This window comes from Salmo salar, chromosome ssa10 (assembly GCF_905237065.1).
Source record: "Salmo salar chromosome ssa10, Ssal_v3.1, whole genome shotgun sequence".
NCBI lineage: Eukaryota > Metazoa > Chordata > Actinopteri > Salmoniformes > Salmonidae > Salmo > Salmo salar.
This window is the reverse complement of record NC_059451.1, coordinates 87,897,684-87,925,666: the sequence shown is the minus strand read 5'-3', so window position 1 is coordinate 87,925,666 and position 27,983 is coordinate 87,897,684. Positions and strand designations below refer to the sequence as shown.

General features: G+C 41.6%; 1 protein-coding gene across 7 annotated transcripts in view; it reads left to right on the top strand.

Moving 5' to 3' along the window:
* Nucleotides 1-24,534, top strand: part of LOC106560830 (rho family-interacting cell polarization regulator 1) — a 96,135-nt gene extending 71,601 nt beyond the window's left edge. For all 7 annotated transcript variants that reach the window (XM_045688193.1, XM_045688192.1, XM_014124179.2 and 4 more), the window contains 8 exons: nucleotides 9,244-9,412; nucleotides 17,235-17,370; nucleotides 17,529-17,690; nucleotides 20,090-20,248; nucleotides 20,576-20,772; nucleotides 22,527-22,610; nucleotides 22,720-22,810; nucleotides 22,951-24,534. In XM_045688193.1, the coding sequence (XP_045544149.1) occupies nucleotides 9,244-9,412; nucleotides 17,235-17,370; nucleotides 17,529-17,690; nucleotides 20,090-20,248; nucleotides 20,576-20,772; nucleotides 22,527-22,610; nucleotides 22,720-22,810; nucleotides 22,951-23,051 (1,099 nt within the window). In that variant the 3' untranslated portion in view covers nucleotides 23,052-24,534. The remainder of the gene's footprint in view (nucleotides 1-9,243; nucleotides 9,413-17,234; nucleotides 17,371-17,528; nucleotides 17,691-20,089; nucleotides 20,249-20,575; nucleotides 20,773-22,526; nucleotides 22,611-22,719; nucleotides 22,811-22,950) is intronic.
* Nucleotides 24,535-27,983: the final 3,449 nt, after the last annotated feature.

Genomic DNA, 27,983 nt, shown 5'->3' with positions numbered 1-27,983 from the left:
TTGTGAAGGCCAGGTCATCTGATGCAACACTCCATCACTCTCCTTCTTGGTCAAATAGCCTTTACACAGCCTGGAGGTGTGTTGGGTCAATATCCTGTTGAAAAACAAATGATAGTCCCACTAAGCCCAAACCAGATGGGATGGCGTATCGCTTGAATTCTAAATAAATCGGTGTCACCAGCAAAGCACCCCCACACCATAATACCATAATTCTCATCCATGCTTCACGGTGGGAAATACACATGCGGAGATCATCCGTTCCCCCACACCGCATCTCACAGAGACACAGCGGTTGGTACCAAAAATCTCCAATTTGACTCCAGACCAAAGGACAAATTTCCACCGGTCTAATGTCCATTGCTTGTGCTTTTTGGCCCAAGCAAGTCTCTTCTTATTATTGGTGTCCTTTAGTAGTGGTTTCTTTGCAGCAATTCAACCACGAAGGCCTGATACATGCAGTCTCCTCTGAACAGTTGATGTTGAGATGTGTCTGTTACTTGAACTCTGTGAAGCCTTTATTTGGGCTGCAGTTTCTGAGGCTGGTAACTCTAATGAACTTATCCTCTGCAGCAGAGGTAACTCTGGGTCTTCCAGTCCTGTGGCGGTCCTCATGAGAGCCAGTTTCATCATAGCGCTAAATGGTATTTGCAACTGCACTTGAAGAAACTTAAAAAGTTCTTCAAATGTTCTGTACTGACTGACCTTCATGTCTTAAAGTAATGATGGACTGTTGTTTCTCTTTGCCTATTTGAGCTGTTCTTGCCATAATATGGACTTGGTCTTTTACCAAATAGGGCTATCTTCTGTATATCCCCTTACTTGTCACAACACAATTGATTGGCTCAAACACATTAACCTGTTGAGGACAGAAGTTCCGCTAGTGGAACCCCGTTCCGCCTGCGGAACCCCTAGCCAACAGCCAATGCCATCGCACGGCGCGAAATACAAAACCAACTAAATTACCACAATTCAATTTTCTCAAACAATCAACTATTTTACACCATTTTAAAGATAAGACTCTCGTTAATCTAACCACATTGTCCGATTTCAAAAAGGCTTTACAGTGAAAGCAAAACATTAGATTATGTTAGGAGAGTACATAGACACAAATAATCACATAGCCATTTTCCAAGCAAGCATATATGTCACATAAACCCAAACCACAGCTAAATGCAGCACTAACCTTTGATCATCTTCATCAGATGACACTCCTAGGACATTATGTTATACAATACATGCATGTTTTGTTCAATCAAGTTCATATTTATATCAAAAAACAGCTATTTACATTAGCATGTGATGTTCAGAACTAGCATACCCACCGAAAACTTCCGGTGAATTTACTAAATTACTCATGATAAACGTTCACAAAGTACATAACAATTATTTTAAGAATTATAGATACAGAACTCCTTTATGCAATCGTGGTGTCAGATTTTAAAATAGCTTTTCGGCGAAAGCACATTTTGCAATATTCTGAGTACATCGCTCGGCCATCACGGCTAGCTATTTTGACACCCACCAAGTTTGGGGATCACTAAACTCAGAATTACTATTAGATAAATTGGATTACCTTTGCTGTTCTTCGTCAGAATGCACTCCCAGGACTTGTACTTCAACAACAAATGTTGTTTTGGTTTCAAATAATCCATTGTTATATTCAAATAGCTCCGTTTTGTTCGTGCGTTCAGGTCACTATCCGAAGGGTGATGCGCGAGCGCATTTCATGACAAAAAAGTTAAAAATATTCCATTACCGTACTTAGAAGCATGTCAAACGCTGTTTAAAATCAATTTTTATGCTATTTTTCTTGTAAAATAGCGATAATATTCCACCCGGGCAACGTTGTATTCATTCAAAGGCTGAAAGAAAAAAATGGAGTAGTCTCGTGACCGCGCATCTCCAGTGTCACTGTCCCCAGGCTGACCACTTACAAATTCTCCTGCTGTTCTTCGCCCAGAGACAGCAGACACCCCATTCCACTTTCTGGCGGCTTTAGAGAGCCAATGGAAGCCTTAGAAAATGTCACGTTACAGCACAGATGCTGTATTTTCGATAGAGATGCAACAGAAGGACAACAAATTGTCAGACAGGGCACTTCCTGTATGGAATCTTCTCAGGTTTTGGCCTGCCATATGAGTTCTGTTATAGTCACAGACACCATTCAAACAGTTTTAGAAACTTTAGAGTGTTTTCTATCCAAATCTACTAATTATATGCATATTCTAGTTTCTGGGCAGGAGTAGTAACCAGATTAAATCGGGTACGTTTTTTATCCGGCCGTGAAAATACTGCCACCTATCCCAAAGAAGTTAAAAAGGAAAGAAATTCCACAAATTAACTTTTAAGGAGGCACACCTGTTAATTGAAATGCATTTCAGAATGCCAAGCGTGTGCAAAGATGTCATCAAGGCGAAGGGTGGCTATTTGAAGAATCTCAAATATAAAATATATTTTGATTTGTTTAACACTTTTTTTGGTTACTACATGATTCCATGTGTGTCATTTTATAGTTTTGATGTCTTCACTATTATTCTACAATGTAAAAATAAAGAAAAACCCTTGAATGAGTAGGTGTTCTAAAACGTTTGACCGGTAGTGTATATACTGTATATTTATTCATTATATTGTGCATTCAGAAAGTATTCGCAACCCTTGACTTTTCCATATTTTGTTGTTACAAGGTGGGATTAAAATGCATTATTTTATTTTTTTATTATTATTATTTTTTTTAATCTACACAAAATACTCTGTCAAAGTGGGGGAAAAATTCTAACGTGTATAAAAAAGGGGGGGGGGGAAATAAAACCCTAATCTTGATTTAGATAAGTGTTCAACCCCCTGCTTTTCAAGTTCTGTCAAGTTGGTTGTTGATCATTTCTAGCTAGCAGTTTCCAAGTCTTGCCATATTTTCAAGTCTAATCTGTAACTAGGCCACTCAAACCTTCACTGTCATCTTGGTAAGCAACTCCAGTGTATATTTGACCTTGTTTTAGGTTTTTGTCCTGCTGAAAGGTGAAGTTGTCTCCCGGTGTGTGTTGGAAAGCAGACTGAACCAGGTTTTCCTCTAGGATTTTGTCTGTGCTAAGTACTATTCCATTTTCTTTTTATAAAAAAAACTCCCTTGTCCTTGCCAATGACAAGCAGACCCATAGCATGATGCAGCCACCACCATGCTTAAAAATATGAAGAGTGGTATTCGGTTATCTGTTGTGTTGGATTTCCCCCAAATCATAACACTTTGTATTCTGGACATAAAGTTCATTTCTTTGCCAATTTTTTTTAATAGTTTTACTTTGGTGCCTTGTTGCAAACAGGATGCATGCTTTGGAATATTTTTGTTCTGTACAGGCTTCCTTTTCATTCTGTCATTTCAGTTAGTATTGTGGGGTAACTACAATGTTGTTGATCCATCCTCAGTTTTCTCCTATCACAGCCATTCAACTCTGTAACTGTTTTTTAAGTCGCTATTGGCCTCACGGTGAAATCCCTGAGCGGTTTCCTACCTCTCCGGCAACGGAGTTTGAAAGGATGCCTGTATCTTTGTAGTGACTGGGTGTATTGATACAGCATCCAAATTGTAATTAATAACTTCATCATGCTCAAAAGGATATTCAATGTCTGCTTTTTTTTGTTACCCATTTACCAATGGGTGTCCTTCTTTGTAAGGCATTTGAAAACCTTTCTTTGTGGTTGAATCTGTTTGAAATTCACAGCTCGACTGAAGGACCTTATAATTATCTGTATGTGTGGGGTACAGGTATGAAGTAATCATTCAAAAATTATGTTAAACAGTATTCTTGCACACCGGGTGAGTCCATGCAACTTATTATGTGACTTGTTAAGCACATTTTTACTCCTGGACTTATTTAGACTTATTTCCACTTTTACATTATGGGATATAGTGTGTAGACCAGTGACACAATCTCTTTTTAATCAATTTAAAGTTCAGGCTGTAACACAACATGTGGAATAAGTCAAGGGGTGTGAATACTTTCTGCGCATTTATTTACATCCCTGTTAGTGAGCATTTCTCCTTTGCCAAGATAATCCATCCACCTGATAGGTGTGGCATATCAAGTAGCAGATTAAACAGCATGATCATTGCACAGGTGCACCTTGTGCTGAGGACAATAAAATACCACACTAAAATGTGCAGTTCTGTCACACAACACAATGCCACAGATGTTTTAAGGGAGTGTGCAATTGGCATTCTGACTGCAGGAATGTTATTTATTCATCATATTTTTTGGAGTGGCGGCAACGATTTATCAGCGGTGGCTCAATGAATATAAGGGAAACACTGGGGCTCATACCAGAGATGGAAGAAGAAGTGAGATTTCCCACTTGTTTTTATTCTGGTTCAATGAAAGTCACGGCAAGTGGTACCGGAGTGCCAAGTCTGGGACCAAAAGACTCCTTAACAGCTTCTACCCAAGCCATAAGACTGCTGAACAGTTCATCAAATGGCTCCCAGGAAGGACTATTTACATTGACCTTATTTTTATTCTTATCTATTATTATTTGCACTGGCTCTCTTGCACATGCTCAATGTACACTCACTGGACTCTAACCACACACACTACACTGACACTCCAACACACACACGGGCACACACAAAACACACGCATGCATATTGACAACACACACATATATATTCAAATTCATTCATACTCTTCACATTCGTGGTCACGAACATTTTGAGTCAAGATCACTTTGAGTCAAAATGCAAGCCGCGATCTATCACTCAGATAATTATTTTAACAGGACTTAAAAAACACAAACCTATGCAGCATTAACCTATTAAAAACAGTACTGTAGCAATGAGGATGGCAAGTGTTGTCCGTTAGTTTACTCCAATTAGGTGCAGACAAATACATTGATGGAAGCTACTTCCAGCTTATACATACTAAACTCAGCAAAAAAGAAATGTACTCACTGTCAACTGCGTTTATTTTCAGCAAACTTAACATGTGTAAATATGTGTATGAACATAAGATTCAACAACTGAGACATAAACTGAACAAGTTCCACAGACATGTGACTTACAGAAATTGAATAATGTCTCCCTGAACAAAGGGGGGGTCAAAATCCAAAAGTAACAGTCTATCTGGTGTGGCCACCAGTTGCATTAAGTACTGCAGTGCATCTCCTCCTCATGGACAGCACCAGATTTGCCAGTTCTTGCTGTGAGATGTTACCCCACTCTTCCACCAAGGCACCTGCAAGTTCCCAGACATTTCTGGGGGGAATGGCCCTTTGGTACGAAAAGTGCAAATCAATCCCAGAACAACAGCAAAGGACCTTGTGAAGATGCTGGAGGAAACAGGTACACAAGTATCTATATCCACAGTAAAACAAGTCCTATATCGACATAACCTGAAAGGCCACTCAGCAAGGAAGAAGCCACTGCTCCAAAACCACCATAAAAAAAGCCAGACTACGGTTTGCAACTGCACATGGGGACAAAGATTGTACTTTTTGGAGAAATGTCTTCTGGTCTGATGAAACAAAAATAGAACTGTTTGGCCATAATCACCATCGTTATGTTTGGAGGAAAAAGGGGGAGGCCTGCAAGCCGAAGAACACCATCCCAACCGTGAAGCACGGGGTGGCAGCATCATGTTGTGTTGGTGCTTTGCTGCAGGAGGGACTGGTGCACTTCACAAAATAGATGGCATTATGAGGAAAGAAAATTATGTGGATATATTGAAGCAACATCTCAAGACATCAGTCAGGAAGTTAAAGCTTGGTCGCAAATGGGTCTTCCAAATGCACAATAACCGCAAGCATACTTCAAAAGTTGTGGCAAAATGGCTTAAGGACAACAAAGTCAAGGTATTGGAGTGGCCATCACAAAGCCCTGACCTCAATCCTATAGAAAATTCGTGGACAGAACTGATAAAGCGTGTGCGAGCAAGGAGGCCTACAAACCTGACTCAGTTACACCAGCTCTGTCAGGAGGAATGGGCCAAAACTCACCCGACTTATTGAGGGAAGCTTGTAGAAGGCTACCCAAAACGTTTGACCCAGGTTAAACAATTTAAAGACAATGCTACCAAATACTAATTGAGTGTATGTAAACTTCTGACCCACTGGGAATGTGATGAAAGAAATAAAAGCTGAAATAAATCATTTCTCTCTACTATTATTCTGACATTTCACATTCTTAAAATAAAGTGATCTTAACTTCTGATCTTAACTTAACACATTCACAATGTGGAAAATAGTAATAATAAAGAAAAACCCTTGTATGAGTACATGTGTGTGTGTGTGTGTGTGTATATATATATATATATATATATATATATATATATATATATTGACACACACACACACACACACATGTACTCATACAAGGGTTTTTCTTTATTATTACTATTTTCCACATTGTAGAATAATAGTGAAGACACCAACTATGAAATAACACACATGGAATCATGTAGTGTTAGACTGCACTTGAAGAAACTTGAAAAGTTCTTAATGTTCTACATTGACTGACCTTCATGTCTTAAAGTAATGATGGACTATCGTTTCTCTTTGCTTATTTGAGCTATTCTTGACATAATATGGTCTTAGCCCTATTTGGTAAAAGACCATATTCAGTATACCTACCTTGTCACAACACAACTGATTGGCTCAAACACATTAAGAAGGAAAGAAATTCCACTCAAACTTTTATCAAGGCACACCTGTTAATTGAAATGCATTCCAGGTGACTACCTCATGAAGACGGTTGAGAGAATTCCAAGAATGTGCTAAGGTGACTACTTTGAAAAATCTAAAATATATTTTGATTTGTTTAACACTTTTTTGGTTACTACATGATTCCATATGTGTTATTTCATTATTTTGAGGTCTTCACTATTATTCTGGTACTATAGATAGATAGATAGATAGATAGATAGATAGATAGATAGATAGATAGATAGATAGATTATCCATTATTTATTATTTTACACCTAGAGTTACTATACATAACTTTAACCCATTGTATGAGATTCTCCAAAATTGAAATATTCCAGGCATTTATATACAAATTCAAGTAGTACTTTATCTAAAGCCTTTTCAAAGTCTGCTATGAATACCAGGCCTGGTTTCCCAGATTTTTCATAGTGTTCTATTGTTTCCAGTACTTGTCTTATATTATCTCCAATGTATTGTCCATGTAAAAAAACCTGTCTAATTAGGATGAATAATATCCGACAATACCTTTTTTTAATTCTATGGGCTGTGCATTTTGCCTGAATTTTTGCATCACAACACTGAAGAGTTAGCCGTCTCCAATTTTTTAAATGGACTGTCTTGTTATATTTTCCACTTGGGTCCTGTTTCAGTAACAATGAAATCAGACCTTTTTGTTGAGTATCTGATAGTCTACCATTTGTATCAGAGTGTACATAAAAAAAGGTTTGGTATACCTCAACTGGTATACCTTCCAGCCCTGGACTTTTCCCGGACTTAATGGCTTGAATTGCATCATCAAGTTCCTCCTCTATAATTTGTCCTTCACATACATCTTTCTGTACAGCTGTTCATTTTACATTGTTAATCGAAAAAAATATATATAATTAACTTCGGTTAGTGGAGATGGAGGAGGCTGAAACTAAAACATATGCTTAAAGTACTTTCCTTCCTCTTTCAAAATATAGTTTGGTGAATCATGGGTGACTCCATCATTTAGCACATTTCAGTTAATTATTTTTGGTAGCATTTCCTCGTTGGAAGATAAAATAATTTGGTGCGTTATTATTTTACATTCCTTCCAGTTCTCTTTATTATTTTATTTGTATTTTACTGGGCTGATAGTGCCTGCATCTGATTGCCAGTCCCAGCAGAGGGAGAGAACAGCAGACTGAGGGTCCGCCTCTCAATGTCCCTCCACGCTCCCTTTCCTCCACTGACACTTACCAAAAAGGGACACCGTCTTCCAGCTGATGGCGCAACTCGTGTCGCACTTCATTATTTCTGCCTCATGCACAAATTCGTGTTGTTACTCCTATGAACAGAAAAAGACCCAAGCCGCTAATAATAACAATGCAAGCCTATCGATACACTTTCCTACTCATTCATTACAACTGCAGTGCTGGTAGCGCAAGTGGAAGAAGGAAGAAGGCGCATTTTTATGACTTACAAAAGTGTTGAATAAAAAGTGTTGACAGTGCTGAGTAAGAACTTTAAACAGGAACTTGCTCATAAAAGCAGAAGCTCTTTGATGTATTTGTTGAAAGTCTCTCTCTAGTCATAGTTTTAAATGGTTTGAAATCTCACAGTATCTACTTTGCTGTATCTTTTTTTTTACGCCTGCTACATTACTGCAGACACTGTAATCTGAGCCATCTGATTGGCCAGCGGTAGGCCTATAGAGCACTTGATTTGCTTTCCGGGCCCGGCCCAGAAGGCAGAGTTTCTACCTTCAAACACATGAAATGGTTAAAAATGTGAAAACTTTGCTTACCCGGCGCGTAGGGCAGCTGAATCGAGTGCACCTACCGCCAGCAACGCAAGACCGATAAAAAAAAATATATATATAGAGTGTTTTTTTTTTACATTGATTGACTAGGAATGCCTTGGACGGGTTGGTGACCTGATCTATGCATAGTCACTTTCCCCTACATGTACATATTACCTCGACTAACCTGTACCCCTGCACATTGACTTGATACCAGCACCCCTTGTGCAGTATATAGCCTTGTTATTTCATGTTACTATTTTCTTTGTTTATTTAGCACATACCTTTTTTAAACTACATTGTTGGTTAAGGGGTTGCAAGTAAGCATTTCACAGTAAGGTCTACTACATGTGTTGTATTTGGAACATTTGACATAGAAAATGTGATTTTATTTGAAGTCAATGGACTAAGTAGACTAGACCCAGTGGCTATTACATTGGTATCTATGGGAGACACACCCAGTTAAGTAGACCAGAAGATACCTTTTTTTAATGGTAAACTGCCTGATTTGAACTATCTTCATTTATCTATTCTCTTTGGGCTCCCGAGTGGCGCAGTAGTCTAAGGCACTGCATCTCAGTGCAAGAGTCCCTGGTTTGAATCCAGGCTGCATCACATCCGGCTGTGATTGTGAGTCCCATAGGGTGGCGCACAATTGGCCCAGCGTCGTCCGGGTTTGGCTGTGGTAGGCCGTCATTGTAAATAAGAATTTGTTCTTAACTGACTTGCCTAGTTAAAGGTTAAATAAATAAAAAATGCTCATACTCTACCTGTGTGGATGTTGTGTTTAGTGAGCACCACAGTGCCCCTGGCAGGCCATCAGAGGAGAGGGCAGGGAGAGATGACGACTGTGAGAAGAGATGCTGGGAGTCCCCCTCCTTTGGACCTGTGAGCACTGGCTGCCAGGCTCTAGACCACGCCCTACTGGTTCATCTGAAGAATTGCAGCGCCCAACTTCTGGTGAGGATCATGATATATGAGTAACAAACACCAGTGGTGTAAAGTACTTAAGTCGTTTTTTGGAGTATCTGTACTTTTAATATTTTTGACAATTTGTAGTTTTATTTCACAACATTCCTCAAGAAAATAATGTACATTTTACTCCATACATTTTCTGACACCCAAAAGTACTGTTTTGAATGCTAAGCAGGTCAGGAAAATGGTCCAATTCACACACTTCCAATTCACGTCATCCCTACTGCCTCTGATCTGGTGGACTCACTAAACACAAATGCTTTGTTTGTAAATTGTGGCCCTGGCTATCCGTAAATTTAAAAAAGATATATATATAATTCTGCCGTCTGGTTTGCTTAATATAAGAATTTTAAGTTCTTTATACTTCCATTTTAACTTTTGATACTTGCTCATTATTAATAGAAAAAATATCCATACAATTAACTTTGGTTAGTGGAGATGGAGACTGAAACTAAAACATATGCTTAAGGTACTTTGCTTCCTCTTTCAAAATAGTGTATGGTGAGTCATAGGTGACTCTGTCATTATTTTAGACATTTACTCAAGTAGTATTTTACTGGGTGACTTTTACTTGAGTCATTTTCTATTAAGTTATCTTTACTTTTACGCAAGTATGACAATTGGGTACTTTTCCCACCACTGCTAACACACCATGGTCTCACTGGGCACACCATGGCATTTCATAGTGGATAATTGGGTAATATTTTGTTGAGACGTTGAGCAATAACATTACAACCTACAGTATATTCACCCACTCAAAGAGACAGCCAAAAGTTAGTTGAATTACTAATGTATTATCACTGTGCTTTCAACCAACTGAAAGCACAACAACATTTCTAGGGATTTTTTTTCAGATTTCTGGTTTAGTGTCTCATTGCGCTTTCAACCAAAAACACAGCAAATTTCAAACTGGAATACAATGTCAGATATTAAGTTTATTTATACAGCAGATTAATGTAATATCACTGTGCTTCATCTAATAGCACAACCACATGACCTGGGCCCAGGTTCCCGTTAGCCCTGGAATTTAAAGCTTACGAGGGTTTTAACAATGCATTGTTCCTACAATTCCCAAAACACCAGGCAGAGAGAACGCTCACTATGTGCGCCGTTGACGCATGCATGTATTGATACAGGTAGGATCAAAAAGAAAAGCAGCGCTGCTCTTGGATCAGCTTTCTCCATTCAAATATTACCTTAACATTAGAATTATTCCACAATACTGACAACGGATCAGCTCCTAGAGAGATATTATAACTATGGCTGCAAATATTGAGGCGCACATCATTGCGAACATGTCACACATCATTTAAATATATTGAGTCAAATTATAGACCGTAGTCAATATGATTTGAAATATATAGACATGTAGTCTATAGGCCTACTGTATTGAGCTTTTAATGTAGTCAGCCCAGTCAAAACTGTTCGCTGCTCTGGCACCCCAATGGTGGAACAAGCTCCCTCACGACGCCAGGACAGCGGAGTCAATCACCACCTTCCGGAGACACCTGAAACCCCACCTCTTCAAGGAATACCTGGGATAGGATAAAGTAATCCTTCTAACCCCCCCCAAAAAAAGATATAGATGTACTATTGTAAAGTGGTTGTTTCACTGGATATCATAAGGTGAATGCACCAATTTGTAAGTCGCTCTGGATAAGAGCGTCTGCTAAATGACGTAAATGTAAATCTCTGTTTTCATTTGAAGCATTATCCTCTGTAACAATTGCAAAAACATTGGCAACCTTAGTCTATTGGTAATCAACTTTGTTTTGAAGTTATTAGCGGTCACAGAGAGACAGCTAAACATATTCATTCTGTGTTTACCGGAGATCTTCTGTGTATAAAGACACACTTAGCTGTACTACGAGTGGTCTGAGGCAGTCCGTAACAACGATGAACTTAAGATGCTTTTGGGGAACCGGGCCCTGGATTGCAGTTTAATTAAATTAAAAGTACATGGTGCAAGTGATGATGATATGCCATTCGAGATGCTGTATAGATTATTACAGAAATTGGGAAGACATACTATACATACAATTATCTGTAAGGTCCCTCAGTCAAGCAGTGAATCTCAAACACATATTCAACCACAAAGACCAGGGATGTTTTCCAATGCCTCGCTAAGAAGCGCACCTATTGTTAGATGGGTAAAAATAATAAAAGCAGACATTGAATATCCCTTTGAGCATGGTGAAGTTATTAAATTCACATTGAGTGGTGTAACTCAGTTGCGGAGAGAAAGGAAACCGCTCAGTGATTTCACCACTTTAAAACAGTGTACATTTGGTACAGAGGTGAATAGCTATGATAGGAGAGAACTGAGACTGGATCAACAACATTTTAGTTACTCCACAATACTAACTTAAATGAGTGAAAAGAAGGAAACCTGTACAGAATACAAATATTATAAAACATGCATCCTGTTTGCAAAAAGGCACTAAAGTAAATAGGCAAAAATGTGGCAAAGAAATGAACTTTGGGGCAAACACAACACATCACGGAGTACCACTCTTCATATTTTTAAGCATGGTAGTGGCTGAATCATGCTATGGCTAAGCTTGTCATCGACAAGGACTAGGGAGTTTTTTAGGAAAACTAGGGAGTTTTTTATAAAAATAAACTGAATAGAGCTAAGCACAGGCAAAATCCTAGAGGAAAATCTGGTTGTTTGCTTTCCAACAGACTGGGAGACAGGACAATAACCTAAAACAAGGCCAAATATACACTAGAGTTGCTTACCAGGATGACATTGATTGGCCTAGTTACATTTTGGACTTAAATCATCTTGAAAATCTATGGCAAGACTTGAAAATGGCTGTCTAGCAATGATCAACAACCAACTTGACAGAGCTTGAAGGGTTTGGAAAAGAATGATGTGCAAATATTGTGCAATCCAGGTGTGCAAATCTCTTACCCAGAAGGATTCACAGCGGTGATCGCTACCAAAGATGATTCTAGCATGTATAATTTTGCAAACATTTCTAAAAACATGTTTTCACTTGGTCATTATGGGTGAGGAAAAAAATATTTAATCCATTTTGAATTCAGGTTGTAACACAAGTCAAGGGGTATGAATGCTTTCTGAAGACACTGCACAATTACATAAGAATAAATGTATAGTTACAGTAACCTCATTGTGGCCATGGATGTTATTCATACAAGCATTTTGCTACACCCGCAATAACATCCCGTGTATGTGGCCAATAAGATTTGATTTGATTTTAAGGCTGAATGTTATATTAGTTTGTAAGATGGCCTTAACTTTAGGCTATTTATTGTATTACAAAAGTTATATTGAAAGAAATGTGACAACACAACCACATATCAACATTTAAAGGAGATGAACGTAGCTACTGCTTGGATAGTTCCATCTGAGCCACTTAATCCCATTCTTACATTTTTATTTTTGGTTGAGTTATTTATTTGTTAACTTGTCAAAGTTAATAGATTAGTTATTGTATTTCAAAAGTGATATTTAGTTGTGTTTGGTTGTCAATGCAACCAGATATCAACATTTGAAAGAGATGGAACTATCCAAGCAGAAGATGGTGCATTCAAAAAGTATTCAGACACCTTTTTACCATTTTTCCACATTTTGTTATGTTACAGCTTTATTCTAATTTTTTTTAAATATATATTTTTTCTCCTCAATCGACACAATACCCCATTATGACAAAGCGAAAAACAGTTTTTTTTTACAAATAAAAAACAGATACCTTATTTACATAAGTATTCAGACCCTTTGCTATGAGACTCAACATTGAGCTCAGGTGCGTCCTGTTTCCATTGATCATCCTTGAGATCTTTCTACAACTTGATTGGAGACCACCTGTGGTAAAATCAATTGATTGGACATGATTTGGAAAGGCACACACACACACCTGTCTATATAAGGTCCCACAGTTGACAGTGCATGTCAGAGCAAAAACCAAGCCATGAGGTCGAAGGAATTTTCCGTAGAGCTCCGAGACAGGATTGTGTTGAGGCACAGATCTGGGGAAGGGTACCAAAACATTTCTGCAGCATTGTAGGTCCCCAAAAACACAGTGGCCTCCATCATTCTTAAATGGAAGACGTTTGGAACCAACAAGACTCTTCCTAGAGCTGGCCACCAGGCCAAACTAAGCAATCTTGGGAGAAGGGCCTTGGACAGGGAGGTGACCAAGAACCCGATGGTTACTTTGACAGAGCTCCAGAGTTTCTCTGGAGATGGGAGAACCTTCCAGAAGTACAACCATCTCTGCAGCACTCCACCAATCATGCCTTTATGGTAGAGTGGCCAGACGGAAGCCACTCTTCAGTTAAAGGCAGATGACAGCCTGCTTGGAGTTTGCGAAAAGGCACTCTCAGACCATGGGAAGCAAGATTCTCTGGTCTGATGAAACCAAGATTGAACTATTTGGCCTGAAAGCCAAGCGTCACATCTGGAGGAAACCTGGCACCATTCCTACGGTGAAGCATGGTGGCGGTGGCCGCATCATGCTGTGGGAATTTTTTTCAGTGGCAGGTACTGGGAGACTAGTCAGGATCGAGGAAAAGATGAACGGCGCAAAGTACAGAGATCCTTGACGAAAACATGCTCCAGAGTGCTCAGCACCTCTGACTGGGGCAAAGGTTCACCTTCCAACACGACAACGACCCTAAGCACACAGCCAAGACAATGCAGGAATGGCTTCAGGACAAGTCTCTGAATGTCCTTGAGTGGCCCAGCAAGAGCCCGGACTTGAACCCGATCAAACATCTCTGAACTGAAAATAGCTGGGCAGCGACACTCCCCATCCAACCTGAGAGAGCTTGAGAGGATCTGCCGAGAAGAAAGGGAGAAACTCCCCAAATACAGGTGTGCCAAGCTTGTAGCGTCATACCCAAGAAGACTCGAGGCTGTAATCGCTGCCAAAGGTGCTTCAACAAAGTACTGAGTAAAGGGTCTGAATACTTATGTAAAGGTAATATTTCAGTTTATTTGTTATTAGCAATAATGTCAACTTGTTTTGCTTTGACATTATTGGGTATTGTGTGTAGATTGATGAGAAAATATATATTTTCATCAATTTTTTCAAAATGTGTAAAAGTGAAGGGGTCTGAACACTTTCTGAAAGCACCGTACATCTGTGCCACTGAACATCTGTGCCACTGAACATCTGTGCCACTGACTTAGTCTGGCTTTAATTCCAGTTTGTCTACAAAAGTATAATTCATATGTTTGATTCACATCTCCATCTCAACCAAAAATCTAAGTTATGGAATAAGACAAAATCAAATCAAACTTTAAACGCACTTTAAATATACACTGCTCAAAAAAATAAAGGGAACACTTAAACAACACAATGTAACTCCAAGTCAATCACACTTCTGTGAAATCAAACTGTCCACTTAGGAAGCAACACTGATTGACAATACATTTCACATGCTGTTGTGCAAATGGAATAGACAACAGGTGGAAATTATAGGCAATTAGTAAGACACCCCCCAATAAAGGAGTGGTTCGGCAGGTGGGGACCACAGACCACTTCTCAGTTCCTATGCTTCCTGGCTGATGTTTTGGTCACTTTTGAATGCTGGCGGTGCTTTCACTCTAGTGGTAGCATGAGACGGAGTCTACAACCCACACAAGTGGCTCAGGTAGTGCAGCTCATCCAGGATGGCACATCAATGCGAGCTGTGGCAAGAAGGTTTGCTGTGTCTGTCAGCGTAGTGTCCAGAGCATGGAGGCGCTACCAGGAGACAGGCCAGTACATCAGGAGACATGGAGGAGGCCGTAGGAGGGCAACAACCCAGCAGCAGGACCGCTACCTCCGCCTTTGTGCAAGGAGGAGCAGGAGAAGCACTGCCAGAGCCCTGCAAAATGACCTCCAGCAGGCCACAAATGTGCATGTGTCTGCTCAAACGGTCAGAAACAGACTCCATGAGGGTGGTATGAGGGCCGGACGTCCACAGGTGGGGATTGTGCTTACAGCCCAACACCGTACAGGACATTTGGCATTTGCCAGAGAACACCAAGATTGGCAAATTCGCCACTGGCGCCCTGTGCTCTTCACAGATGAAAGCAGGTTCACACTGAGCACGTGACAGACGTGACAGAGTCTGGAGACGCCGTGGAGAACGTTCTGCTGCCTGCAACATCCTCCAGTATGACCGGTTTGGCGGTGGGTCAGTCATGGTGTGGGGTGGCATTTCTTTGGGGGGCCGCACAGCCCTCCATGTGCTCGCCAGAGGTAGCCTGACTGCCATTAGGTACCGAGATGAGATCCTCAGACCCCTTGTGAGACCATATGCTGGTGCGGTTGGCCCTGGGTTCCTCCTAATGCAAGACAATGCTAGACCTCATGTGGCTGGAGTATGTCAGCAGTTCCTGCAAGAGGAAGGCATTGATGCTATGGACTGGCCCGCCCGTTCCCCAGACCTGAATCCAATTGAGCACATCTGGGACATCATGTCTCGCTCCATCCACCAACGCCACGTTGCACCACAGACTGTCCAGGAGTTGGCGGATGCTTTAGTCCAGGTCTGGGAGGAGATCCCTCAGGAGGTCATCCGCCACCTCATCAGGAGCATGCCCAGGCGTTGTAGGAGGTCATACAGGCACGTGGAGGCCACACACACTACTGAGCCTCATTTTGACTTGTTTTAAGGACATTACATCAAAGTTGGATCAGCCTGTAGTGTGGTTTTCCACTTTAATTTTGAGTGTGACTCCAAATCCAGACCTCCATGGGTTGATAAATTGGATTTACATTGATTATTTTTTGTGTGATTTTGTTGTCAGCACATTCAACTATGTAAAGAAAAAAGTATTTAATAACATTATTTCTTTCATTCAGATCTAGGATGTGTTTAAGTGTTCCCTTTTTTTTTGAGCAGTATATTTTGGTTTGATGTAGTCATTCTTCAACTTACATTTTTGGTTGGAGATGTGAATGGAGATGTGAATCCAATTTATTCCGTTTGAATTTGTAGACAAACTGGAATTGAATGAACCAGCGCTTGAAACCCTATTTTGTCTATTTTTAGTTAAATTCTGGGTTGAATTAAAACAATTGCTGCTGATGACTTTGCAAATGCTATATAGACCTAAATAGCATGATTGATAGATTTCATTTGCTCTGTTAAACTTACCCTTTTGGAATAACTTTGATACCCTTTGGAATTACTTAGATAAAATCTATTTTGTTTTTAAGTGGAGCTCTCTCAACAATCATTATCATGATAGCATATTGGTAATAGTTAGTGACAAATAACCAAGCAGGGCTTAATTAAACCTTGGATGGGAGACCAAAGAGTAGCTGTTGATAGATCAATTCTCCAGTAGGAAGTGCTGCCCAGCCTATATATACTCTTTCTGATAAAGGATATAATGTTGAAAATCTGTTGTTTTAAAGGTACAAATTCAACTGTTTTTATACAAGGTTTGTCTATGTTAAAATGTGGTTACCGTAATGACATAATCCTGTGGTTGAAATTTCAACCTCAAAACAAGAATTTAGTTTTTTTTCAAATCCAATGTATTTTTCACATAGATTCCGCATCGCAATATGTTGACAAATTACACTGAAATGACATTGATTTAACCAGTTTGCACCCAGTGGGGTCCTCTTATGTATGAGGCTCTAAACCAAATTAGTTGAAGAATTAAAATCTCATACATAGGTGATCTGATCTTGCGTTTGTGTTGCGCTGCCAAAACAGCTCCCAGTTCGAATGTGATAATGATATAAAAAAAATGTGGCATCTGTGGTCTTACCAAATGTTCTGATTTGTTGTATCAATTTTGGCTATGTGACGCCTAATGGTTTGTGCTGTGCAGAGGCTGGGGACCTTTGGGCCTCTGCGCTGTGGGGAGATGTATGCTCTGGACCGCCTACTCAGGGAGGCCCGCGTCCTCGAGCTTATCAGACACGTTGCCAAGGAGACCCCTGGAGGAGCCACTCAGGCAGATGAGGGTGAGTTCATTGCTACTGAGAGGAGGACAATGAAACAGCATACTAGTTTACTCACTGACACAGCTAAGGATATAATGAATAAGGTTAACTACTCTAATTGTAGATTAAATTAAATCTCTAACTTGTTTTCTTTTCCTTCTGTCTCTCTCCTGGAGTAGTTGTTCCCCAGTTAGAACAGTGCCATGGGGCAACATTGCTATGGCAGCAGTGTACAGACAATGGCAGTGTGTACAGCACCTCCACAGAGGCTTTCCTCACAGCACTGGCCGCTGCTTACACCAACAGACTGCCCGAGAGAGGAGCCAGCCTGGCAGACACAGGTGTGATACTGTTGTTGTGTCTCGATCATGGATAATATCACGTATAATAACACATTTCACTGCACCTATCTGGTGTATATGACAATAAAACATATTTAAAAAGATACAGTTGAAGTCGGAAGTTTACACACACCTTAGCCAAATACCTTTAAACTCAGTTTTTCGCAATTCCTGACACTTAATCCAAGTAAAGATTCCCTGTCTTAGGTCAGTTAGGATTACCACTTTATTTTAAGAATGTGAAATGTCAGAATAATAGTAGAGAGAATTATTTATTTGAGCTTTTATTTCTTTCATCACATTCCCAGTGGGTCAGAAGTTTACATACACTCAATTAGAATTTGGTAGCATTGCCTTTAGATTGTTTAACTTGGATCAAACGTTTTGGGTAGCCTTCCACAAGCTTCCCACAATAAGTTGGGTGAATTTTGGCCCGTTCCTCCTGACAGAGCTGGTGTAACTGGGTCAGGTTTGTAGGCCTCCTTGCTCTCACACGCTTTTTAAGTTCTGCCCACAGACTTTCTATAGGATTGAGGTCAGGGTTTTGTGATGGCCACTCTGTGATGGCCACTCTATTTTGTGAAGTGCACCTTGACTTTGTTGTCCTCAAGCCATTTTGCCACAACTTTTCAAGTATGCTTGGTGTCATTGTCCATTTGGAAGACCCATTTGCGACCAAGCTTTAACTTCCTGACTGAAGTCTTGAGATGTTGCTTCAATATATCCACATAATTTTCTTGCCTCATGATACCATCTATTTTGTGAAGTGCACCAGACCCTCCTGCAGCAAAACACCCCCACAACATGATGCTGCCACCCCCGTGCTTCACGGTTGGGAGGGTGTTCTTCGGCTTGCAAACCTCCCCCTTTTTCCTCCAAACATAACGATGGTCATTATGGCCAAACAGTTCTATTTCATCAGACCAGAGGACATTTCTCCAAAAAGTACAATCTTTGTCCCCATGTGCAGATGCAAACTGTAGTCTGGCTTTTTTATGGCGGTTTTGGAGCAGTGGCTTCTTCCTTGATGAGTGGCCTTTCAGGTTATGTCGATATAGGAGTCGTTTTACTGTGGATATAGATACTTTTGTACCTGTTTCCTACAGCATCTTCACAAGGTCCTTTGCTGTTGTTCTGGGATTGATTTGCACTTTTTGCACCAAAGTACGTTCATCTCTAGGAGACGAACGCATCTCCTTCCTGAGCGGTATGATGGCTGCGTGGTCCCATGGTGTTTATACTTGCGTACTATTGTTTGTACAGATGAATGTGGTACCTTCAGACGTTTGGAAATTTCTCCCAAGGATGAACCAGACCTGTGGAGGTCTACAATTTTTTTTCTAAGGTCTTGGCTGATTTCTTTTGATTTTCCCATGATGTCAAGCAAAGAGGCACTGAGTTTGAAGGGAGGCCTTGAAATACATCCACAGGTACACCTCCAATTGACTCAAATTATGTCAATTAGCCTATCAGAAGCTTCTAAAGCCATGACATCATTTTCTGGAATTTTCCAAGCTGTTTAAAGGCACAGTCAACTTAGTGTATGTAAACTTCTGACCCACTGGAATTGTGATACAGTGAATTATAAGTGAAATAATCTGTCTGTAAACAATTGTTGGAAAAATGACTTGTGTCATGCACAAAGTAGATGTCTTAACCGACTTGCCAAAACTATAGTTTGTTAACAAGAAATTTGTGGAGTGGTTGATAACGAGTTTTAATGACTCCAACCTAAGTGTATGTAAACCTCCGACTTCAACTGTGTATATATATATATACACACACACACACACACACACACACACACACACCATTAGTGGCCTGTTCATTAGGTACACCACCCCGTTCACTAAAATGGTTCTAGCCTACAGATAGTGAGTCACGTGGCCGTAACTTGCTATATAAAGCAGGCAGACAGGCATTGAACATTATAATGGGCAAACGAGTGACCTAAGTGACTTTGAGCGTGGTATGGTCATCATTGCATAGTCAGGATTTTGGCGTAAGCAACATCAGTCCATGGTCCCATCCTGCCTGGTATCAACGGTACAGGCTGGTGGTGTAATGGTGTGTGGAATGTTTTTCTGGCACACGTTAGGTCCCTTGATACCAATGGGGCAACGTTTCCATGCCCTGAAGAATTCGGGCTGTTCTAGAGGCAAAGCTGGGTCCGTCCCAGTACTAGATGGGTGTACTTAATAAACTTGCCGGGGTGTATTTTAACATAGTGATACATGGTCTAAAACACTCTCCCTCAGGAGGAGTTTGTGATCCCCAATGCAATGCTCGTGGCTTTGATTCCAGTGGCGTATATGCCATCACAGACCCACAGACTAGAGAAGAGCTGTTAAAGTGATATCCCGTCACGTCGGACCTATGTCTCTCTGTGCTGTGTCTAGTGTTCTTGCGTCTGGTGGAGAGGATTCTGGAGAGGAGGCTGCCCAAGCGTGGGGGCGGGGCAGCCAGAGAGATGCTGACTCTCTTCCAGTTCTGGAGCTACCTGGAGGCAGAGGGAGTGAGCGAGCTGGACACACACATCACTGAACTGGCAGAGGAGGGTGAGTGTCTGGGAGACTGACTATGGTAGTGAATGGACCTCCTTAATTGCTTGGAGTTGGTGTTAATGAATTTGTTAATGTGTCTTACCAGGTTACAGACAGCAACTTGGCTCTATGGTCAGTCATGATGAATGTACAGCATTTAAATGGATGATTCCTCTCATTGTTGTTCTTTCACCACACCCACTATAACATAATCTCATCCTATTGTCTTTTCCTATTTTCTTTTCCAAACCCCATCCTTATTCTCTCTCTTTTTCATTTTCCTCCCCCAACACACACCCTGTCCTGTCTCTTTCTCTGCTTCTCTGTATACCCCCCCCTCAGTCTGGCTGGTTCAGAGCCTGCAGTCAGGAGACCAGGAGGTGCTGGTGAAGGCCCTGAAGAGGCCACCAGAGAACAGCCTGAAGAGGGAGGGGATGCATGCTGTCAGCCTGCTGCTCAGGGACCCGCGGGGGAAGGTGTCTGCCTCAGCTAGCTCCCTGCTCCGGAGCCTCGCCAACCAACCACGCCATCGAGAGAGGGTGAGACCAAGAGACACATTCATTTAAGGCAGGGGTATTCAACCAGGGGTACTGCAGGGGGTCTGCGGAAAAGTATTTTTTTTTAAACGAATGGAAATTGTTTTTATGGATATCAATATCACCAACAGACTACACAATTTTCAAATGACATACCTAAAATAGAGAAGAGTATATCTGCTATATATTCTATTCTATATATATTTATATTCTAATGATGTCAACTTTATTTCTCATCTCCTAATATTGTGTTGTCAATAATTAAGCAAATTACACTCACTGGAGTATCTGACATGGGCTTTGAAAAAGCGCCCGCGAATTGGCTACCAAGTGCCGCTGGCTGCTGTTAAGCTTTCTTGACTTGGACTTTAAGTTTTGCCAATACTTGGCTAAACTTTTGTTTAATCAGCTGCTCTTAGCGAAAATGTGTTTGGAGTTACATTTCTAGCTATGTTAGAGTGATCACTTCCTCTTCCAATTGTTATGTATGGGGGTCAAAATAATGAAAAACAATCTATTAATTTTAAAATGTTGATTACTTCTCCTTGCCATTATCATTCAGCTGGTAAGACAAGAATTGCTAACATATGATTGGGGCCCTGGATCGACAGTCTGCCTGGGAGGGGATCCCTGGGCAAGAATATTTCTATAACCCAGATTTAAGGCTATACTCACTGTAGAACTTTTGAAATGCACCTCTTAAGTGCAGGATCACCAATGAAGATAACAGGATCACCAATGTGGATTCACACTACATGATCAAAAGTATGTGAACATCTCATTCCAAAATCATGGGCATTAATATGGAGTTGGTCCCCCCTTTGCTGCTATAACAGCATCCACTCTTCTGAAAAGACTTTCCACTAGATGTTGGAACATTTCTGCGGGGACTTGCTTCCATTCAGCCACGAGCATTAGTGAGGTTGGGCGCTGATGTTGGGCGATTAGGCCTGGCTCGCAGTCGGCGTTCCAATTCATCCCAATGGTGTTTGAATGGGTTGCGGTCAGGGCCCTGTGCAGGCCAGAAAAGTACTTCCACACCAATCCCGTCTCGCTTTGTGCACGGGGGCATTGTCATTCTGAAACAGGAAAGGGCCTTCCCCAAACTGTTGCCCCAAAGTTGGAAGCAAAGAATTGTCTAGAATGTCATTGTACGCTGTAGTGTTAAGATCCCTTTACTGGAACTAAGGGGCCTTGCCCAAACCATGAAAAACAGCCCCAGACCATTATTCCTCCTCCATCGAACTTTACAGTTGGCACTATGCATTGGGGCAGGCAGTGCTCTCCTGACATCTGCCCAACCCATATTCCTCCTAACAGTTCTTGCTTCCAGAGTTAGTTTGGAACTCTGTAGTGAGTGTTGCAACCGAGGACAGATGATTTTTACACGCTACGCACTCGGCAGTCTCGTTCTGTGAGCTTGTGTGGCCACCCACTTTGTGGGTGAGCCGATGTTGATCCTAGACTTTTCCATTTCACGATAACAGCACTTGCAGTTGACTGGGGAAGGTCTAGCTTGTTGGACAGGTGGAGTCCTATGACGGTACCACGTTATAAGACATTGAGCTTTTCAGTAAGGCCATTCTACTGCCAATGTTTGTCTATGGAGATTGCATGGCGGTGTGCTTGATTTTATACACCTGCCAGCAACGGGTGTGTCTGAAATCACCGAATCCACTAATTTGAAGGGTTCTCCACATACTTTTGTGTATATATAGTGTGTGTGTTTGTGAAAATGTTAGTGTATTTTACCCCAGGCCCTGGTAAGCTGTCTGGAGCTTTTGGAGAATGAAAGCATGGAGACGAGAGTGTGTGGCTGTAAAGCACTTGCATGTCTGAAGGTCAGTCTTACCACTTAGTCACACCTCTTCAACAATCTCCATCTTCAATCTGTTTTTTTACTGTGCGTACCCTAGTGTCTGGAGTCAGTCTGTTTTTCATGTTCTGCAGGCCAAAGAGAGCATCGACCAGCTGGTCTATCTCTGTCGATCGGACAAGGAGGACGTGAGGGATGCTGCCAAACAAGCTTTGTTGGTGCTTGGTTAGTAGAAGGATAAGAAGTATACGTTTGATAGGGGACTGAGTGAGATCAAGGGATACAGGGGCACAGAGAGTGGGGTTTCTGTGGGTGGGAAAGAGTGTATGAGGGAATAATGGGAGTGTGTGTGTGTGTCCTTACAGGTGAGGAGGGGAAGTTGGCCCACAGACACGTTGAGACATCTCTGCAGGAAGGAGTTCCACGTCTCTTCTCCCCTGGCAGCATGGCCAGCACCGCCTTTTAACGCCACCACAAAGGAATACTGATACCGTCATGCTAATGTCAACACACTATTACAGAGCCATTATCATGCCACACACACACATCAAAATATACACTGTAAAAGAGGGTGCAATACACCGATGCAAAAAGGTTGCTGTCACATGCGCTCACTAACAATGGGATGACATCTACAGCTTGACATAAAGTCAGTGAACTAAACTCAAATATTACCAACCTGTGTGTAAATAAGTGACAACTACTCATGAACTGTGGATTTGTAGACACGATGAAGAGGGGTGGAAAGTGTTTTACTGCCTTACAGTACATTTTGGCCTGGTGGTGTTGCCTTCTGAATCATGTATGCACAGCTAGGATGATGAATGGATAGAAGGACACACCAGTCATTGTGTCAGATCATTGCATGGATAGGACAGTGGGAAAGTAACAGGTTGACTTTTCAGGGGAAATCCACTTTTGATCTGCTGTATTTGTAATGAAGCTGGTTTTCTGATGGTCTGTGCGGAGAATGTCAGTGTGTGGAGAATGTCAGTGTGTGGAAGGAGTAATGAAGTAAGTCATGGGGGTGGAAGGGATTTGGTTGTTCCTCAGGAGATGATGGTGGTGCAGTTCCACATTCTTGGACCACAGTCTGATGAAGTCTGGAAAAAGTTATTACAGTGCCATCATTCCATACTATCATTCTATGCTTTATGTAAATATATTCCACTGGAAGTGTGCATGTTATATAATTGTGTTGTAATTCACTTGCTATTGTTGAAACAGTCTACTGTAGGTAAATTCATCGTGCACTTCCTGAGACTTGTGCCACTGGCGATATAACTGAAGATTATTTCAGCTGTATGGGTGGTTAAGTACTTTTATTATTGTCATTATTATTGAAAACTTAAAACTGTTGTGGACTTTGCCTTTTTGGAGCAGAAAACTTCTCACTGAAACAGACAACCAAACTGCTTGTGCTGTGTGGAATGTATAGTGTGGAATCAGGGTAGGATGAGAACCTGCATTCATTCTATATTATTTACTTTGTAGGGTCATCAGTTATTCAGAGGAGGCTGGTGTAAGGAGTTATAGGAGGACAGGCTCATTAGAATGGCATATATGGAACCGAGTCAAACGTGGTCTCCATATGTGTGATGCCGTTCCAGTTATTACAGCCATCACAATGAACCCGTCCACCTATAGCTCCTCCCACCAGCCTCCTCTGGTTTTATTGTACAGGAGTTAATAACAATGGACAACTTAAAAAGCTTCTTCAGTGTATAAGTGCCTCAAGTAATGAGACATGAGATGAAATACTTTAATGAAGAGATGCAGTGCTAATACAAACAATGCAGAAAAGTATATTTTCCTTATGACTCAAATTGTGCAGCAAAATAAGTGATTTTCTTTAGATATCTTTTTTCTATAAAAGTATATTGACTGGCAAATAAATATCTTGCCTGGCATCAAATGTAAACAAATTAATAAAATTGTGTTCAAAAATGGTTTCCTTTTGTGAGAGGATGTGATGATGTATAATTTCCCTATGTTTATTAAAATAAACAGGGGGGACATAAAGAATCGTTTTTTTCAGTTTGAACAATCTGGAAAATCTTGATGAATTTTGGTACAACTACACAAGAGGCATACAGATTCAGAGAGTGTTTATTATAGGTCTGTTGAATAAATACACTCCTCAAAAAAATAAAGGGATCACTAAAAGAACACATCCTAGATCTGAATGAATGAAATAATCTTATTAAATACTTTTTTCTTTACATAGTTGAATGTGCTGACAACAAAATCACACAAAAATAATCAATGGAAATCCAATTTATCAACCCATGGAGGTCTGGATTTGGAGTCACGCTCAAAATTAAAGTGGAAAACTACACTACAGGCTGATCCAACTTTGATGTAATGTCCTTAACAAGTCAAAATGAGGCTCAGTAGTGTGTGTGGCCTCCAAGTGCCTGTATGACCTCCCTACAACGCCTGGGCATGCTCCTGATGAGGTGGCGGATGGTCTCCTGAGGGATCTCCCAGATCTGGACTAAAGCATCAGCCAACTCCTGGACAGTCTGTGGTGCAACGTGGCGTTGGTGGATGGTGCGAGACATGATGTCCCAGATGTGCTCAATTGGATTCAGGTCTGGGGAACGGGCAGGCCAGTCCATAGCATCAATGCCTTCCTCTTGCAGGACCTGCTGACACACTCCAACCACATGAGGTCTAGCATTGTCTTGCATTAGGAGGAACCCAGGGCCAACCGCACCAGCATATGGTCTCACAAGGGGTCTGAGAATCTCATCTCGGTACCTAATGGCAGTCAGGCTACCTCTGGCGAGCACATGGAGGGCTGTGCGGCCCCCCAAAGAAATGCCACCCCACACCATGACTGACCCACCGCCAAACCAGTCATGCTGGAGGATGTTGCAGGCAGCAGAAGGTTCTCCACGGCGTCTCCAGACTCTGTCACGTCTGTCACATGTGCTCAGCGTGAACCTGCTTTCATCTGTGAAGAGCACAGGGCACCAGTGGCGAATTTGCCAATCTTGGTGTTCTCTGGCAAATGCCAAACGTCCTGCACGGTGTTGGGCTGTAAGCACAGCATGTGAAATTTATTGTCAATCAGTGTTGCTTCCTAAGTGGACAGTTTGATTTCACAGAAGTGTGATTGACTTGGAGTTACATTGTGTTGTTTAAGTGTTCCCTTTATTTTTTTGAGCAGTGTATATAATACAGCATGTGCCTAGGGCTGATACATGACTGTATTACCACCACACTGGTGGTGACTGACCGTATTCCCACTACACTGGTGGTGACTGACCGTATTACCGCCACACTGGTGGTGACTGACCATATTCCCACCACACTGGTGGTGACTGACCGTATTACCACCACACTGGTGGTGACTGACCGTATTACCACCACACTGGTGGTGACTGCCCATATTACCACCACACTGGTGGTGACTGACCATATTACCACCACACTGGTGGTGACTGACCGTATTACCACCACACAGGGGCGGAAATCCCGGGGGGGACGGGGGGGACACGACCCCCCCATCCTGGGAAAAATATGATTTGTCCCCCCCAATATATCACTGAAACATAACTATGTAATTTAAATAATATTAATAATACGCAATGAAAGCAATTGTGCTGATTATAGACACTTAACCCCTGTGCGGCCTCGGACATCCTGCGAAAAATCATATCGCCATTAGCATAACAAAATTTAATAATAAAAAAAATAAAAAAAATATTCAAATTATATCGTTTTATAGATACACCTCTCCTGAATCGAACCACGTTGTCCGATTTCAAAAAGGCTTTACAGCAAAAGCAAAACATTAGATTATGTTAGAGGAGTATATCGTAAAAGTAGCCACATAGCCATTTTCCGACCAACCACATGCATCACAAATAACCAAAAAACAGCTAAATGCAGCACTAACCTTTGACAATCTTCATCAGATGACACACCTAGGACATCATGTTACACAATACATGCATTCTTTTGTTCGATAAAGTTCATATTTATATATAAAAACAGCATTTTACATCGGTGCGTAACGTTGACTATTTTCCCTCAAATGCATCTGATGAAACAGAGCTACAATTTACTAAATTACAATTCGAAAACATTTTTAAAATGTAATATTGTCATTCTAAGATTTATAGATGAATATCTCTTGAAAGCACCTGTAATGCCAGATTTAAAATTAACTTTACTGGGTAATCATACTTTGCGATGAAAGGGGATGCGATACTCTGAAAAATAGGCTAACGTTACAGGTCAGCGCCATCTTGGAACATTTTTACATTTTACATTTTAGTCATTTAGCAGACGCTCTTATCCAGAGCGACTTACAAATTGGTGCATTCACCTTATAATATCCAGTGGAACAACCACTTTACAATAGTGCATCTAAATCTTTTAAGGGGGGGGGTTAGAAGGATTACTTTATCCTATCCCAGGTATTCCTTGAAGAGGTGGGGTTTCAGGTGTCTCCGGAAGGTGGTGATTGACTCCGCTGTCCTGGCGTCGTGAGGGAGCTTGTTCCACCATTGGGGTGCCAGAGCAGCGAACAGTTTTGACTGGGCTGAGCGGGAACTGTGCTTCCTCAGAGGTAGGGAGGCGAGCAGGCCAGAGGTGGATGAACGGAGTGCCCTTGTTTGGGTGTAGGGCCTGATCAGAGCCTGAAGGTACGGAGGTGCCGTTCCCCTCACAGCTCCGTAGGCAAGCACCATGGTCTTGTAGCGGATGCGAGCTTCGACTAGAAGCCAGTGGAGAGAGCGGAGGAGCGGGGTGACGTGAGAGAACTTGGGAAGGTTGAACACCAGACGGGCTGCGGCGTTCTGGATGAGTTGTAGGGGTTTAATGGCACAGGCAGGGAGCCCAGCCAACAGCGAGTTGCAATAATCCAGACGGGAGATGACAAGTGCCTGGATTAGGACCTGCGCCGCTTCCTTTGTGAGGCAGGGTCGTACTCTGCGAATGTTGTAGAGCATGAACCTACAGGATCGGGTCACCGCCTTGATGTTGGTGGAGAACGACAGGGTGTTGTCCAGGGTCACGCCAAGGCTCTTAGCACTCTGGGAGGAGGACACAAGGGAGTTGTCAACCGTGATGGCGAGATCATGGAACGGGCAGTCCTTCCCCGGGAGGAAGAGCAGCTCCGTCTTGCCGAGGTTCAGCTTGAGGTGGTGATCCGTCATCCACACTGATATGTCTGCCAGACATGCAGAGATGCGATTCGCCACCTGGTTGTCAGAAGGGGGAAAGGAGAAGATTAATTGTGTGTCATCTGCATAGCAATGATATGAGAGACCATGTGAGGATATGACAGAGCCAAGTGACTTGGTGTATAGCGAGAATAGGAGTGGGCCAAGAACAGAGCCCTGGGGGACACCAGTGGTGAGAGCACGTGGTGCGGAGACAGATT